At 35.8% G+C, this 13,765-nt stretch overlaps 1 protein-coding gene across 4 annotated transcripts in view; it reads right to left on the bottom strand.

The window, feature by feature from the left end:
• LOC128227192 (P protein-like) overlaps positions 1–13,765 on the bottom strand; it is a 55,327-nt gene that overhangs the window by 18,493 nt on the left and 23,069 nt on the right. For all 4 annotated transcript variants that reach the window (XM_052937484.1, XM_052937482.1, XM_052937485.1 and 1 more), the window contains one exon: positions 4,735–4,838. In XM_052937484.1, the coding sequence (XP_052793444.1) occupies positions 4,735–4,838 (104 nt within the window). The remainder of the gene's footprint in view (positions 1–4,734; positions 4,839–13,765) is intronic.

Genomic DNA, 13,765 nt, shown 5'->3' on the forward strand with positions numbered 1-13,765 from the left:
ACTGTATACTATAGATACTTGAATGAGATGTTCTTGACTGTATACTATAGATACTTGAACGAGATGTTCTTGACTGTATACTATAGTTACTTGAACAAGATGTTCTTGACTGTAAACTATAGATACTTGAACGTGATGTTCTTGACTGTATACAATAGTAACTTGAACGTGATGTTCTTGACTGTATATTATAGTTACTTGAATGAGATGTTATTGACTGTATACTACAGATACTTGAATGTGATGTTCTTGACTGTATATTATAGTTACTTGATAAAATATTCTTGACTGTATACTATAGATACTTGAATGAGATGTTCTTGACTGTATACTATAGATACTTGAACGAGATGTTCTTGACTGTATACTATAGATACTTGAATGAGATGTTCTTGACTGTATACTATAGATACTTGAACGAGATGTTCTTGACTGTATACTATAGATACTTGAACGAGATGTTCTTGACTGTATACTATAGATACTTGAACGAGATGTTATTGACTGTATACTATAGATACTTGAACGAGATGTTCTTGACTGTATACTATAGTTACTTGAACAAGATGTTCTTGACTGTATACTATAGTTACTTGAACGAGATGTTCTTGACTGTATACACTAGTTACTTGAACGAGATGTTCTTGACTGTATATTATAGTTACTTGAACAAGATGTTCTTGACTGTAAACAATAGTTACTTGAACATGATGTTCTTGACTGTATACAATAGTAACTTGAACGTGATGTTCTTGACTGTATACTATAGTTACTTGAATGAGATGTTCTTGACTGTATACTACAGATACTTGAACGTGATGTTCTTGACTGTATACAATAGTTACTTGAACGAGATGTTCTTGACTGTATACTATATTTACTTGAACGAGATGTTCTTGACTGTATACTATAGATACTTGAACGAGATGTTCTTGACTGTATACTATAGATACTTGAATGAGATGTTCTTGACTGTATACTATAGATACTTGAACGAGAAGTTCTTGACTGTATACTATAGATATTTGAACGAGATGTTCTTGACTGTATACTATAGATACTTGAACGAGATGTTATTGACTGTATACTATAGATACTTGAACGAGATGTTCTTGACTGTATACTATAGTTACTTGAACAAGATGTTCTTGACTGTAAACAATAGTTACTTGAACATGATGTTCTTGACTGTATACAATAGTAACTTGAACGTGATGTTCTTGACTGTATATTATAGTTACTTGAACAAGATGTTCTTGACTGTAAACAATAGTTACTTGAACATGATGTTCTTGACTGTATACAATAATAACTTGAACGTGATGTTCTTGACTGTATATTATAGTTACTTGAATGAGATGTTCTTGACTGTATACTACAGATACTTGAACGAGATGATCTTGACTGTATACTATATTTACTTGAACAAGATGTTCTTGACTGTATACTATATTTACTTGAACAAGATGTTCTTGACTGTATACTATAGATACTTGAATGAGATGTTAGTGACTGTATACTATACATACTTGAATAAGATGTTCTTGACTGTATACTATAGATACTTGAACAAGATGTTCTTGACTGTATACAATAGTTACTTGAACGTGATGTTCTTGACTGTATACAATAGTTACTTGAATGAGATGTTCTTGACTGTATACTACAGTTACTTGAACGTGATGTTCTTGACTGTATATTATAGTTACTTGAATGAGATGTTATTGACTGTATACTATAGTTACTTGAACGTGATGTTCTTGACTGTATACAATAGTTACTTGAACGAGAAGTTCTTGACTGTATACTATAGTTACTTGAATGAGATGTTCTTGACTGTATACTACAGTTACTTGAATGTGATGTTCTTGACTGTATATTATAGTTACTTGAATGAGATGTTATTGACTGTATACTATAGTTACTTGAACGTGATGTTATTGACTGTATACAATAGTTACTTGAACGAGAAGTTCTTGACTGTATATTTTACATACTTGAATGAGATGTTATTGACTGTATACTATAATTACTTAAATGAGATGTTCTTGACTGTATACTATACATACTTGAATGAGATGTTCTTGACTGTATACTGTACATACTTGAACGAGATGTTCTTGACTGTATACTATAGTTACTTGAATGAGATGTTCTTGACTGTATACTACATGTATAGATACTTGAACAAGATGTTCTTGACTGTATACTATAGATACTTGAATGAGATGTTCTTGACTGTTTACTATAGATACTTGATGAAATATTCTTGACTGTATACTACAGATACTTGAACGAGATGTTATTGACTGTATACTATAGTTACTTGATGAAATATTCTTGACTGTATACAATAGTTACTTGAATGAGATATTCTTGACTGTATACTATAGATACTTGAACCAGATGTTATTGACTGTTTACTATAGTTACTTGATGAAATATTCTTGACTGTATACAATAGTTACTTGAATGAGATATTCTTGACTGTATACTATAGATACTTGAACGAGATGTTCTTGACTGTATACTATAGATACTTGAACAAGATGTTCTTGACTGTATACTATAGATACTTGAACGAGATGTTATTGACTGTATACTATAGATACTTGAACGAGATGTTATTGACTGTATACTATAGTTACTTGAACAAGATGTTCTTGACTGTTAACAATAGATACTTGAACGTGATGTTCTTGACTGTATACAATAGTAACTTGAACGTGATGTTCTTGACTGTATATTATAGTTACTTGAATGAGATGTTATTGACTGTATACTATAGATACTTGAATGAGATGTTCTTGACTGTATATTATAGTTACTTGATAAAATATTCTTGAATGTATACTATAGATACTTGAACGAGATGTTCTTGACTGTATACTATAGATACTTGAACGAGATGTTCTTGACTGTATACTATAGATACTTGAACGAGATGTTATTGACTGTATACTATAGATACTTGAACGAGATGTTCTTGACTGTATACTATAGATACTTGAACGAGATGTTCTTGACTGTAAACAATAGTTACTTGAACGAGATGTTCTTGACTGTATACAATAGTAACTTGAACGTGATGTTCTTGACTGTATATTATAGTTACTTGAATGAGATGTTATTGACTGTATACTACAGATACTTGAATGTGATGTTCTTGACTGTATATTATAGTTACTTGATAAAATATTCTTGAATGTATACTATAGATACTTGAATGAGATGTTCTTGACTGTATACTATAGATACTTGAACGAGATGTTCTTGACTGTATACTATAGATACTTGAACGAGATGTTCTTGACTGTATACTATAGATACTTGAATGAGATGTTCTTGACTGTATACTATAGATACTTGAACGAGATGTTCTTGACTGTATACTATAGATACTTGAACGAGATGTTCTTGACTGTATACTATAGATACTTGAACCAGATGTTCTTGACTGTATACTATAGTTACTTGAACAAGATGTTCTTGACTGTATACAATAGTTACTTGAAGGTGATGTTCTTGACTGTATACAATAGTAACTTGAACGTGATGTTCTTGACTGTATATTATAGTTACTTGAACAAGATGTTCTTGACTGTAAACAATAGTTACTTGAACATGATGTTCTTGACTGTATACAATAGTAACTTGAACGTGATGTTCTTGACTGTATATTATAGTTACTTGAACGTGATGTTCTTGACTGTATACTACAGATACTTGAACGTGATGTTCTTGACTGTATACAATAGTTACTTGAACGAGATGTTCTTGACTGTATACTATAGTTACTTGAATGAGATGTTCTTGACTGTATACTATAGATACTTGAACGAGATGTTCTTGACTGTATACTATAGATACTTGAACGTGATGTTCTTGACTGTATACTATAGATACTTGAACGAGATGTTCTTGACTGTATACTATAGATACTTGAACGAGATGTTCTTGACTGTATACTATAGATACTTGAACGAGATGTTATTGACTGTATACTATAGATACTTGAATGAGATGTTCTTGACTGTATACTATAGTTACTTGAACAAGATGTTCTTGACTGTATACAATAGTTACTTGAACATGATGTTCTTGACTGTATACAATAGTAACTTGAACGTGATGTTCTTGACTGTATATTATAGTTACTTGAACAAGATGTTCTTGACTGTAAACAATAGTTACTTGAACATGATGTTCTTGACTGTATACAATAATAACTTGAACGTGATGTTCTTGACTGTATATTATAGTTACTTGAATGAGATGTTCTTGACTGTATACTACAGATACTTGAACGAGATGTTCTTGACTGTATACACTAGTTACTTGAACGAGATGTTCTTGACTGTATACTATATTTACTTGAACAAGATGTTCTTGACTGTATACTATAGTTACTTGAATGAGATGTTCTTGACTGTATACTATAGTTACTTGAACGAGATGTTCTTGACTGTATACTTTAGTTACTTGAACGAGATGTTCTTGACTGTATACTATAGTTACTTGAACAAGATGTTCTTGACTGTATACTATAGTTACTTGAACGAGATGTTCTTGACTGTATACTTTAGATACTTGAACGAGATGTTCTTGACTGTATACTATAGTTACTTGAATGAGATGTTATTGACTGTATACTTTAGATACTTGAATGAGATGTTTTTGACTGTATACTATAGTTACTTGAACGAGATGTTCTTGACTGTATACTATAGTTACTTGAATGAGATGTTCTTGTTATCCGAGATGTTGGTGGAGACTGTATTGCTGAGTTCCATCTTCAACATGGTGTAGTTTAGCGCCAGGGTTGTCAGTTTGGTGTTCTGGTAAACAAATCATGTAAGACCATAATTCATAGTTTTCCTGGCGGTACCCGACCGTCTCATAAAAAGACCTCTGACTAGTATGTTTTTTTTATTCTTTAAGGTGGTCAAAATATTTTTTTTTTTTTTAATTGTTACTTCAAAGTAAACAAGAGCTGTCACAGGGACAGCAAGCTCGACTATTCCGCCGCTTTTCAGTGTAAGGATTTAAAATGTTTGGCGAAACATGCATGGATCACTGTTTGATTAGATTCCAATGCAATACATGATGTGCTGAGATATTAACATAAATGTGGTTACATACAAAATTTTAACCAGAATTTCTAAGTCTAATAATAGAGGGCCATGATTTGCAAAATACAGTTATCTCACTTGGTTATTCAATTAGGTTGGGTGGTTGAATACCATTGTATAAAGTCTCAATGCAATACATCAAGTAGTTGCTGATATATTATCCTATGTGTGCTAACATGCAAGACCTTAACCAGAATTTCTGAGTTGCAAAATAAAGTGGCAAAAATTATATAATATGAAAGATAGAGTTATCTTGCTTGATTAAATAAGAAGGTTAAATGTTTGGGAGCCTGTGTGTTAAGTTTCAATGCAATACATCATGTATTCCCTGAGGTATTGACTTAAAAGTAGTACATGCAAAACCTTAACCAGAATTTCTATGTCGAATAAAAAAGGGGCCATTATTTGAATTTAATGCAAAACTAAAGTTATCTTACTTGGTTATTTAAGTAGATTGGATAGTTGAGTACCATTGTGTAAAGTCCCATAATTTGCATCATATTAAAAAAGTGTTATCTTACTTCATTAATTTAGTAGGTTAGATAGTTGGGAATACATATCTAAAGTTTCAATGCAATACATGATGTATTTGCTGAGATATTGACTTAAAGGTGCTTGCGTGCAAAACCTTTACCAAGGTGTGACGCGGACGCCGACGATTGGGTGAGTAGTATAGCTCTCCTCATTCTTGGAATAGTCAAGTTAAAAAATAGAACAATGAGCTTATGTTCATTGTTATTATATAACTAAAAATCTTGTATCTTGTATCATTTTAAAAACAAGAGGGCCATGATGGCCCTAAATCGCTCACCTGAGTAAAAGAGTTTAACCTTTGTTATTAATATAGCTTGTTTCTCAAAGAATATTGAACAAGAGCTGTCAAAGTATGTGACAAATGCCCCCCAATGTGACATTGATCTATGAACAAGTACATAAAAAGTTGATCTTGCCTTTATGTGTCAAATACATATTGCAAGTTATATTATATTGCCTCTGAGCATAGAAAAAAAAACAATCATACTAAATGACAGCCAACACTCTTTATGTCCTCATATTCAGCATTCCATTGTGAATAAACACTTAGTGTATCTTTCACCTTAGAGGTAGGGACATGGGTCTTGCACACGACACGTTGTCTTGGTATGTCGAAAACATATGGCAAGTCATTTTAAAATCTGTCCATATAAGAGTAAGTCACAGCGCGGACACGACAGCCTATATTTTCCTTCAGGTTGCCATGGCAACCAGAGTTCTGCATGGAATTAATTTTTTTGAACAATTTTGAAAAAGCACCAACCAAGGATCATTCCTATGAAGTTTCATCAAAATTGTCCAAGCGGTTTAGGAGAAGAAGATGATTGTAACCAATTGTTGACACTTTTCCTTTAGGTTGCCATGTCAACCAGAGTTGTACATGGAATTAATTTCTTTGAACAATTTTGAAAAAGCACCAACCAAGGATCATTCCTATGAAGTTTCATCAAAATTGTCAAAGCGGTTTAGGAGAAGAAGATGATTATAACCAATTGTTGACATTTTCCTTTAGGTTGCCATGGCAACCGGGCCAAACAAAATTATGTGAACAATTTAAGAGAGGTCCATGCAAGGACACTTCAAACCAAATTTGCTGAAGATCTATCAAGGGGTTCATGCGAAGAAAATGTTAAGTTTTTTTACTAATTTTAGCTCTGGTGGCCCTTAAAAGGGGCCAAACAAAATTATTTGAAAAGACCTGACAGAGGCCCATGCTAGGATGCTTCAGACTTGAAGATCCATCAAGCAGTTAATAAGATCAAGTTGTTTAAAGGTTTTTCTATTTTTTGCTCTGGTGACCCCTAAAAGGGGCCAAACAAAACCATTTGAACAAAGTTGAGAGAGGACCATGTAAGGATGCTACATATCAAGTATGGAGTCATTCTGACCTTTACTTTCAGAGGAAAAGATGTTTAAGTGACAAGACAATGTAAAAACAAATGACCCCTGAGCAAGGCCAATTTGACCCCGGGACAATAATTTGAATACCTTTGGTGTAGGTCCACTAGGTAACACTATATACCAAATATGAAAGCTCTAGGTCTTATATTATATAAGACTATATAAAAATATTGAAAACCTAAGCCTATGAACACGGGGCGTGGCCAATTTTGACCCCAGGGCTAAAGTTTGAACAATCTTAATAGTGGTCCGATAAACAATGCTTCATACCAAATATCTAAGGCCTTCGCCTTTTGGTTTCGGAGAAGAAGATTTTATAAGTTTTCATCATATACATATATAAGGAAACCCATGACCGCCCGGGTGGGGCCATTTTTTGACCCCAGGGCCAAAGATTGAACAATATTGGTACAAGTCAACTAGATGATATATCATGCCAAATATCTAAGCTCTTGTCACTACTTGATTTTACGTGTGTATCTATATATGTATATTTGTTATTAATTGTTGTATGTGGCCCATATTGAAAATTGGTATGTGTACTAAATATGTTATCCAGTTTAAATTAAGACGTTACTTGTCTTTGTGAGTTCGGAGAAGATTTTTTAAGTTTTCACTTTAACATTTACGGCAGATTTCACAAAAAAGGCAATTATGTGGCCCATTTTCTTTCATTTATTGTTATTGCATGTCAACGTCATTTATACAGCAATTGCCTTTCCCAACCCAATAAGAACACCTTATAGAAGTGATTTGTATTAAAATAATGAAAATATTATGTTAAATAAGGTAAAAAAAAGGTAAAAATATGCCGATATTTAGGACAAAAAAGACAGAAAATCTTCCCGGTACCAATATACCACTTTTTTGAGGATGCTTTTCAGTAACATCTGGTAAGTATTTTTTTCTTGTCTGTTGAATAATGTTTGAAAGAAATGTTAATGAAAACAATAATATATCTAAAATGATTGCATTTCGTTCGTAATATACCTAAATTTTCGGTAATTGCGCATGGTGATAACGTTATGGTAATCTGTCCTCCAATTGTTGTGTAACATTAGCAGACATGATCCACTGCTTACTGTTTTAAGCCTTAACACACCTTTATTAAATCATTGAAAACAAAGATTACGTGTCGGATAAAAACAGTATTGCATGTAACAAGGAATTGGTAATTCCCGATCATAAAGTTTTTTAGGTCTAAAAATGTGTTAATGTTACGCAAAATCGATTCTGTCCCATTTTAGCATGACGATAGCACCTTTTCTATTCGTGAATAATTTACACCGACTGAGGGTTAACATCCGGGTAGCGATTACTTTTATATTGGACTGGTTCACAGTTGACATTGAAATGATAAAAATAGTAGTGAATACCGTTGATTAAAACTTAATCCAAGTTTGGCTCATTCTGTCCTTCGATGTAACGTTAACATTATGTCACGCTAGCATTAAGACAAGCGCTTAGTAAAGCGAGAAAATCGTTGAAATTTGATGACAGAGTCAATTATTCGAACATAACAATGTCGTCTGTAAACTATCGTTTGTAAGTATTCATTCATTAGGTACGTAGTTTATATTGAATTCATACCGCTTTTGTGTTTGATATCGTTATTTATTGGACAGAATTAAGAATGCAAACGTTATAAAATGGACAGAAATATAGATGATAACATAACAAATGGACATAACTGCAAATGTGACATTGGACAGAAACCTTTTTTTATAAAACACATATTTTTGTTTTGTTTTTTTGTGATCCATTGTATGCTTTTGATACAAGCTTAACTGTTTAATACTTAATCTGAATTTGATTAAGTAAACTGAATGTTTATGTTATAATTGGGACTGAAATATGTTTGCTAATGTGACAAAAGGACTCTTCCCCTAATGTTACATAGGACAGAAGCAGAGTTTGACATCAACAAGAGAGAATGCTTGAGATGAAAGTCAATATTTGTATGCTCATTTTGTGATTCATTGTGTTTCTTATTTGACAAATCTTATTTTTGACACCAACTTGTGTTATATACTGTATCTTTACCTTATTTTAGTCACCTGAATGCTAGTGTTACATTTTGGACAGAACAATGTGTGCTATTGCATGACAATAGGACATCTCCCTTGGTGTTACTTTTGGATTCCTGTTGGAACCCCCCCCCCCCCCCCCCCCCCGTTAGAGTATATAAAAGTTGAAGAACATTGTTTCTGTGCTTCTTATATATATATATATATATATATATATATATATACAATAAAAAAAATAGTTCAAGGCCTAGTTTAGGTCCATTTTCATAATAAAACATTGAAAACTGCACAGTAGGTCTTATCAGATTGGAGATCTGATAAGACTATTTTCCCTGAACCCCACCCCTGGAGATCTGATAAGACCTTTTCCATTTTCCCTGAACCCCACCCCTGGACCTAGGGTGTGTGGTTACAATTGACTGGTGCATTATGACCAGTGGTATTGTGGCGCAAGTTGACAAACTAAATGTTGTTCCATGTGGAAGGAGTCTGATGAATAGATTTACAGATAATAAATTGACGTTGTATTCTTGTAGTATTTCAAACAAAACGTTTTTTGAATGTAGCGAAACAATAAGAAGTGTTAGTAAAAGTAGTATCTAAAATGATCTGTTGCTAAAAATTTAAAATGTTTGAATTTATGGCATTTACGTTCGAGTGTTTTGTTTTAGTTTGTAAGATTGTGAAGACAGCTCTGTGAATTTAATCTCTCAAATCTGCTCCCTTGGTAGAAAACATTACGTATTGTGTTAGTTTTGTGAGGCAATGAGAAAGTACCCCTGGTGGGGATCAAACCAAACCCACGACTTCTTGTGTTATGGCCCAGTTACACAGAAGGTCGGTCCCCAATCGGTCATTTTACTCGCTGTTTTGATCGGTTGTCATGCGTGATTTTAGTTCTGGTTTTCTGTGTAACTGGCTATCGGCGATGGACAACTGTTCAATCGATTAAAAAAACATTTCATGTGTTGCTGGTAGGTGGCCAAAAGTTACTCAAACGGGGTTGGATCGGTGATAAGGATGTTTTCATCGATAAAAATGCTAAAATACTATCGGTTTTTATCGTTTGTAAATCGGAGCTAATCGGAGCTAAATCGGGCGTACCGCTGAATAATCGGTGTTTGATAGCTAGTCATCAGTGGTTAAACACTTTCCATCTGATATAGCCGGTGATTCACATGTGGTCATCTTTGTCCGATCGGCGATATCGGTAATTAATAGCTTGCATATCTCTTGATATAGGTTGCTGTCGGTTCTTTTATTAAAACAACATGTTTAAGTGATGAGAACCGATGATTTATTTGCAGTTGAGTACTTGACCGAATAACATCATGGAGAATGGCAGAGCCATCCAGCAATTCGGTGTCATATTGCAGCAGCAGGCAATTCTCAATGTCAGATATGCTATTCAACTCGTTCAGCAGCCCATAGCTGTTCATAGACGCCGCCGAAGAAGACAAAGGAGATGGTGGACCAGGCCCTGGTTAACCCAGGAGAGAAGGCTTCAATTTGGACAGTATAGCACCATTATTGCAGAGTTGCGGGAAGGGGACACCAACTCCTTCAAGAAACTATATGAGGATGACACCGGAAATGTTCGACGAGCTTCTGCAACGCCTCGCGCCCAGACTTCAGAAGTCGGACACCCACTGGAGAAAAGCCCTAGATCCCGGATTGAAGCTAGCGGTAACACTACGGCACCTAGCAGCAGGGGATTCCTACCCTTCCCTCTCTTATGATTTTAGGGTGGCTAGTTCAACAATTTCCCTCTTTATCCCAGAAGTCTGCGAGGCCATAGTACAATCATATAGCGAAGATGTCATCCCTATCCCCAATACACCTGAAGAATGGAGGCCAATAGCTGAAGAGTTTGAAAGGAGGTGGAATGTCCCTCATGCATGTGGAGCTCTTGATGGCAAACACATTGCTCTGAGGAAGCCCCGCAGATCCGGCTCTGAATACTACAACTATAAAGGATTTTTCTCAATTGTGCTCATGGCTCTTGTTGATGCCAACTACAGGTTTCTGTGGATAGACGTCGGAGGTCATGGGCACATGTCAGATGCCCAGATATATAACAATTCAGAGCTCAGTGAGATGCTAGAAGATGGAACCATTGGCTTACCACCTCCAGAACCTCTTCCAAATGATGACCGTGATATGCCTTACTTCATTCTTGGTGACGATGCTTTTGGGTTAAGGACCTATTTGATGAAGCCCTTTGGAAGACGCGGCCTGGAAAGGGAGAAGCTCATAACCAATTACCGGCTATCTAGAGGAAGAAGAGTGGTCGAAAATGCATTTGGCATCCTGGCGGCCAGATTCAGAGTGCTTCTCACAACTATGCAGCAAACACCGGAAATTGCTGCAACCATAGTTGAATCGTGTGTGTGCTTGCACAATCTAATGAGGATTAGGTATCCCGGCCTACAACAAGCTCAACTGGACCAAGAGGATGACCAGCATAACCTTGTTCCTGGAGCCTGGAGAACGAATGAGATGCTGACTGCAATCCAGCAAGTAAGGGGCCATAATCGTGACGCAACCGACGCCAAACAGCAGAGGGAGTACTTATCCAAGTACTTTAATAGTGCAGCCGGGTCTGTGCCTTGGCAAGACAGAATGGTAAACTAGCCACAAGATAGTTTATAGTGAGATGACAGGACAGAAACAATATTCATACCTGAAATGACATTTGATTGTAGAGATCTTTTATCATATTGTACTGTTTTGTTTGTAAGTTAACAGCTGAAACTGTTTTGTTTGCAAGTTAACAGCTGAAACTGTTTTGTGCTACTTGATTTTAATAATAAAAACACAATTTGCCATTTACGTTGTTCATAGATTGTTATATCATTTAACCTGAGCTACACTTATTTAATTAAGGAATGAAGATAAAAACTTTACGTTTTCATAGAGGTATGAAAAAAAAACTGATCACATACTATGAAACCGCAAAGCGGCTTCTTAGAATATGTGATTAGGGTGTTTTTCATACCTCGATGAAAACTAAAAAAAAATCCCTCCATTTTTTATAATTTAGCATTAATTATAGTGAATAATAAAACAATATGGTATGTTACAACGTTATTTGCAAGTCACGTTTTTCCAGCAGAACAACGTTGACGTCATCGCGCGTGCATTAATTTTGTTATGAGGTTATAAAAAAACATTCTCGATCAACACAGACAACCAATAGTGGTGAATACAAATACCTAAATTTTACAATTGTGTTATTAATTTGTGATTAATTGGGGAACTATTATAAAAACCAGGGGCCAAATAAACAGATAAAAATATACTCTCTGTACCTCAGTTTAATTGAAACAAATATATTGTTACGTGAAAAGCAAATTAAACAGTTTTCCATAAATGCAGTTACACCACCAATTACACAAACAGTCGTTCAAACATAAAAAGTACAACAAACAAAACTGCACTTCTTGTGGACTTCCTGTCCTCATGTTGTCATTCGTCTAAAGGTCTTCCGAGCCCTCCTCAGGCTGTGAGGAGACAGGGATACCAGCTGTCACCATGCTAGCTGTGAAAAATGTCCTCAGGCAAGGTTTGTCGGGGAGCTGACTGTTCCTGTGACTGTGATTGTCCCTGGAGGTAACCTGGGTGTGTTTGGCGAATATAATCGCACCCCATAGAACCCCACACGCTGGCTTGAGGTGGGTTGCTGGTCCACTGTGAGGGATCAGGCTGCCACTGTGGTTGCTGGTATGACATGGGTCTGCCTGTAACTGGAGCTTGAGGCGGAGCTTGAGTGTCACTGCGTGCATGGGCATTTCGCTGGACATCTTGCAGAACAGTCCAAATGCGGTTTGATGCCTCCATATACAGGTCCTCAGGCAGCTGTCTAAGAATGTTCGCACTCATGTCGGCAAAGTTTTGCCTCTGACGCTCCTGGGCGGTACTCTCTGGTCGGAGGTACCTTGCCAAATTGTCTCCTACCACCATTAGCTGCTGACTACAACGGACAAGAGCCTGGATACCCTCATCAGGCGCTGTATCGACTACCTTGGCTCTCTTGGGGTCACGCACAAGTGGAGGTCGCGTGCATGTGGCAGGGTCTGAAGACGCAGAGATAGGAGGAGTACTATTTGGTCGCTCTAACGAAGCATCAGCTGCAGAGACGTCCTCTTCGGCTTCTTGTGTGGGGACAACTCGGTTAGTCTGGCCCTCGTCATCAAGGTCAGGAAGTTGGACGTGAAGTCTGGCTGCTCTTTTCTGCTTAATCTGTAAAACATTAAAGACAATACTTTTTAGTGTTATGTACATTTAAAAACAGGGGACCGGTGTGGCGCCCAGTGGTATGGTATCCGACTCTCAATCCCTTGGTCTCTCACCCATGTGGGTTTGAGCCTCGCAAGGGGTGAACATCTTTATGTGAGAAAGCCTTCCGGCTGACTTGCGGTAGGTCAGTGTTTTCACCAAGTTGTTTGTCTGTGCAACTCAGACGAGATTCTGGAGTCTTCCTCCACTTGTTATTAGCCGAGCGTCGCGCAATGACTGAAATACTGTCGAAGTTACGTAAAACCCAACACAAACAAAACAAAAGAGCAAACGTTTAAAAACAATGTTGGAAACTGAAAACAAATGTGAAATAAAACAAAATGTACACGTTAAAATAATGTTTATATTTTATATTTAATAACTTTTACTGAA

The sequence above is a fragment of the Mya arenaria genome, chromosome 3, assembly GCF_026914265.1.
Source record: "Mya arenaria isolate MELC-2E11 chromosome 3, ASM2691426v1".
Classification (NCBI taxonomy): Eukaryota; Metazoa; Mollusca; class Bivalvia; order Myida; family Myidae; genus Mya; species Mya arenaria.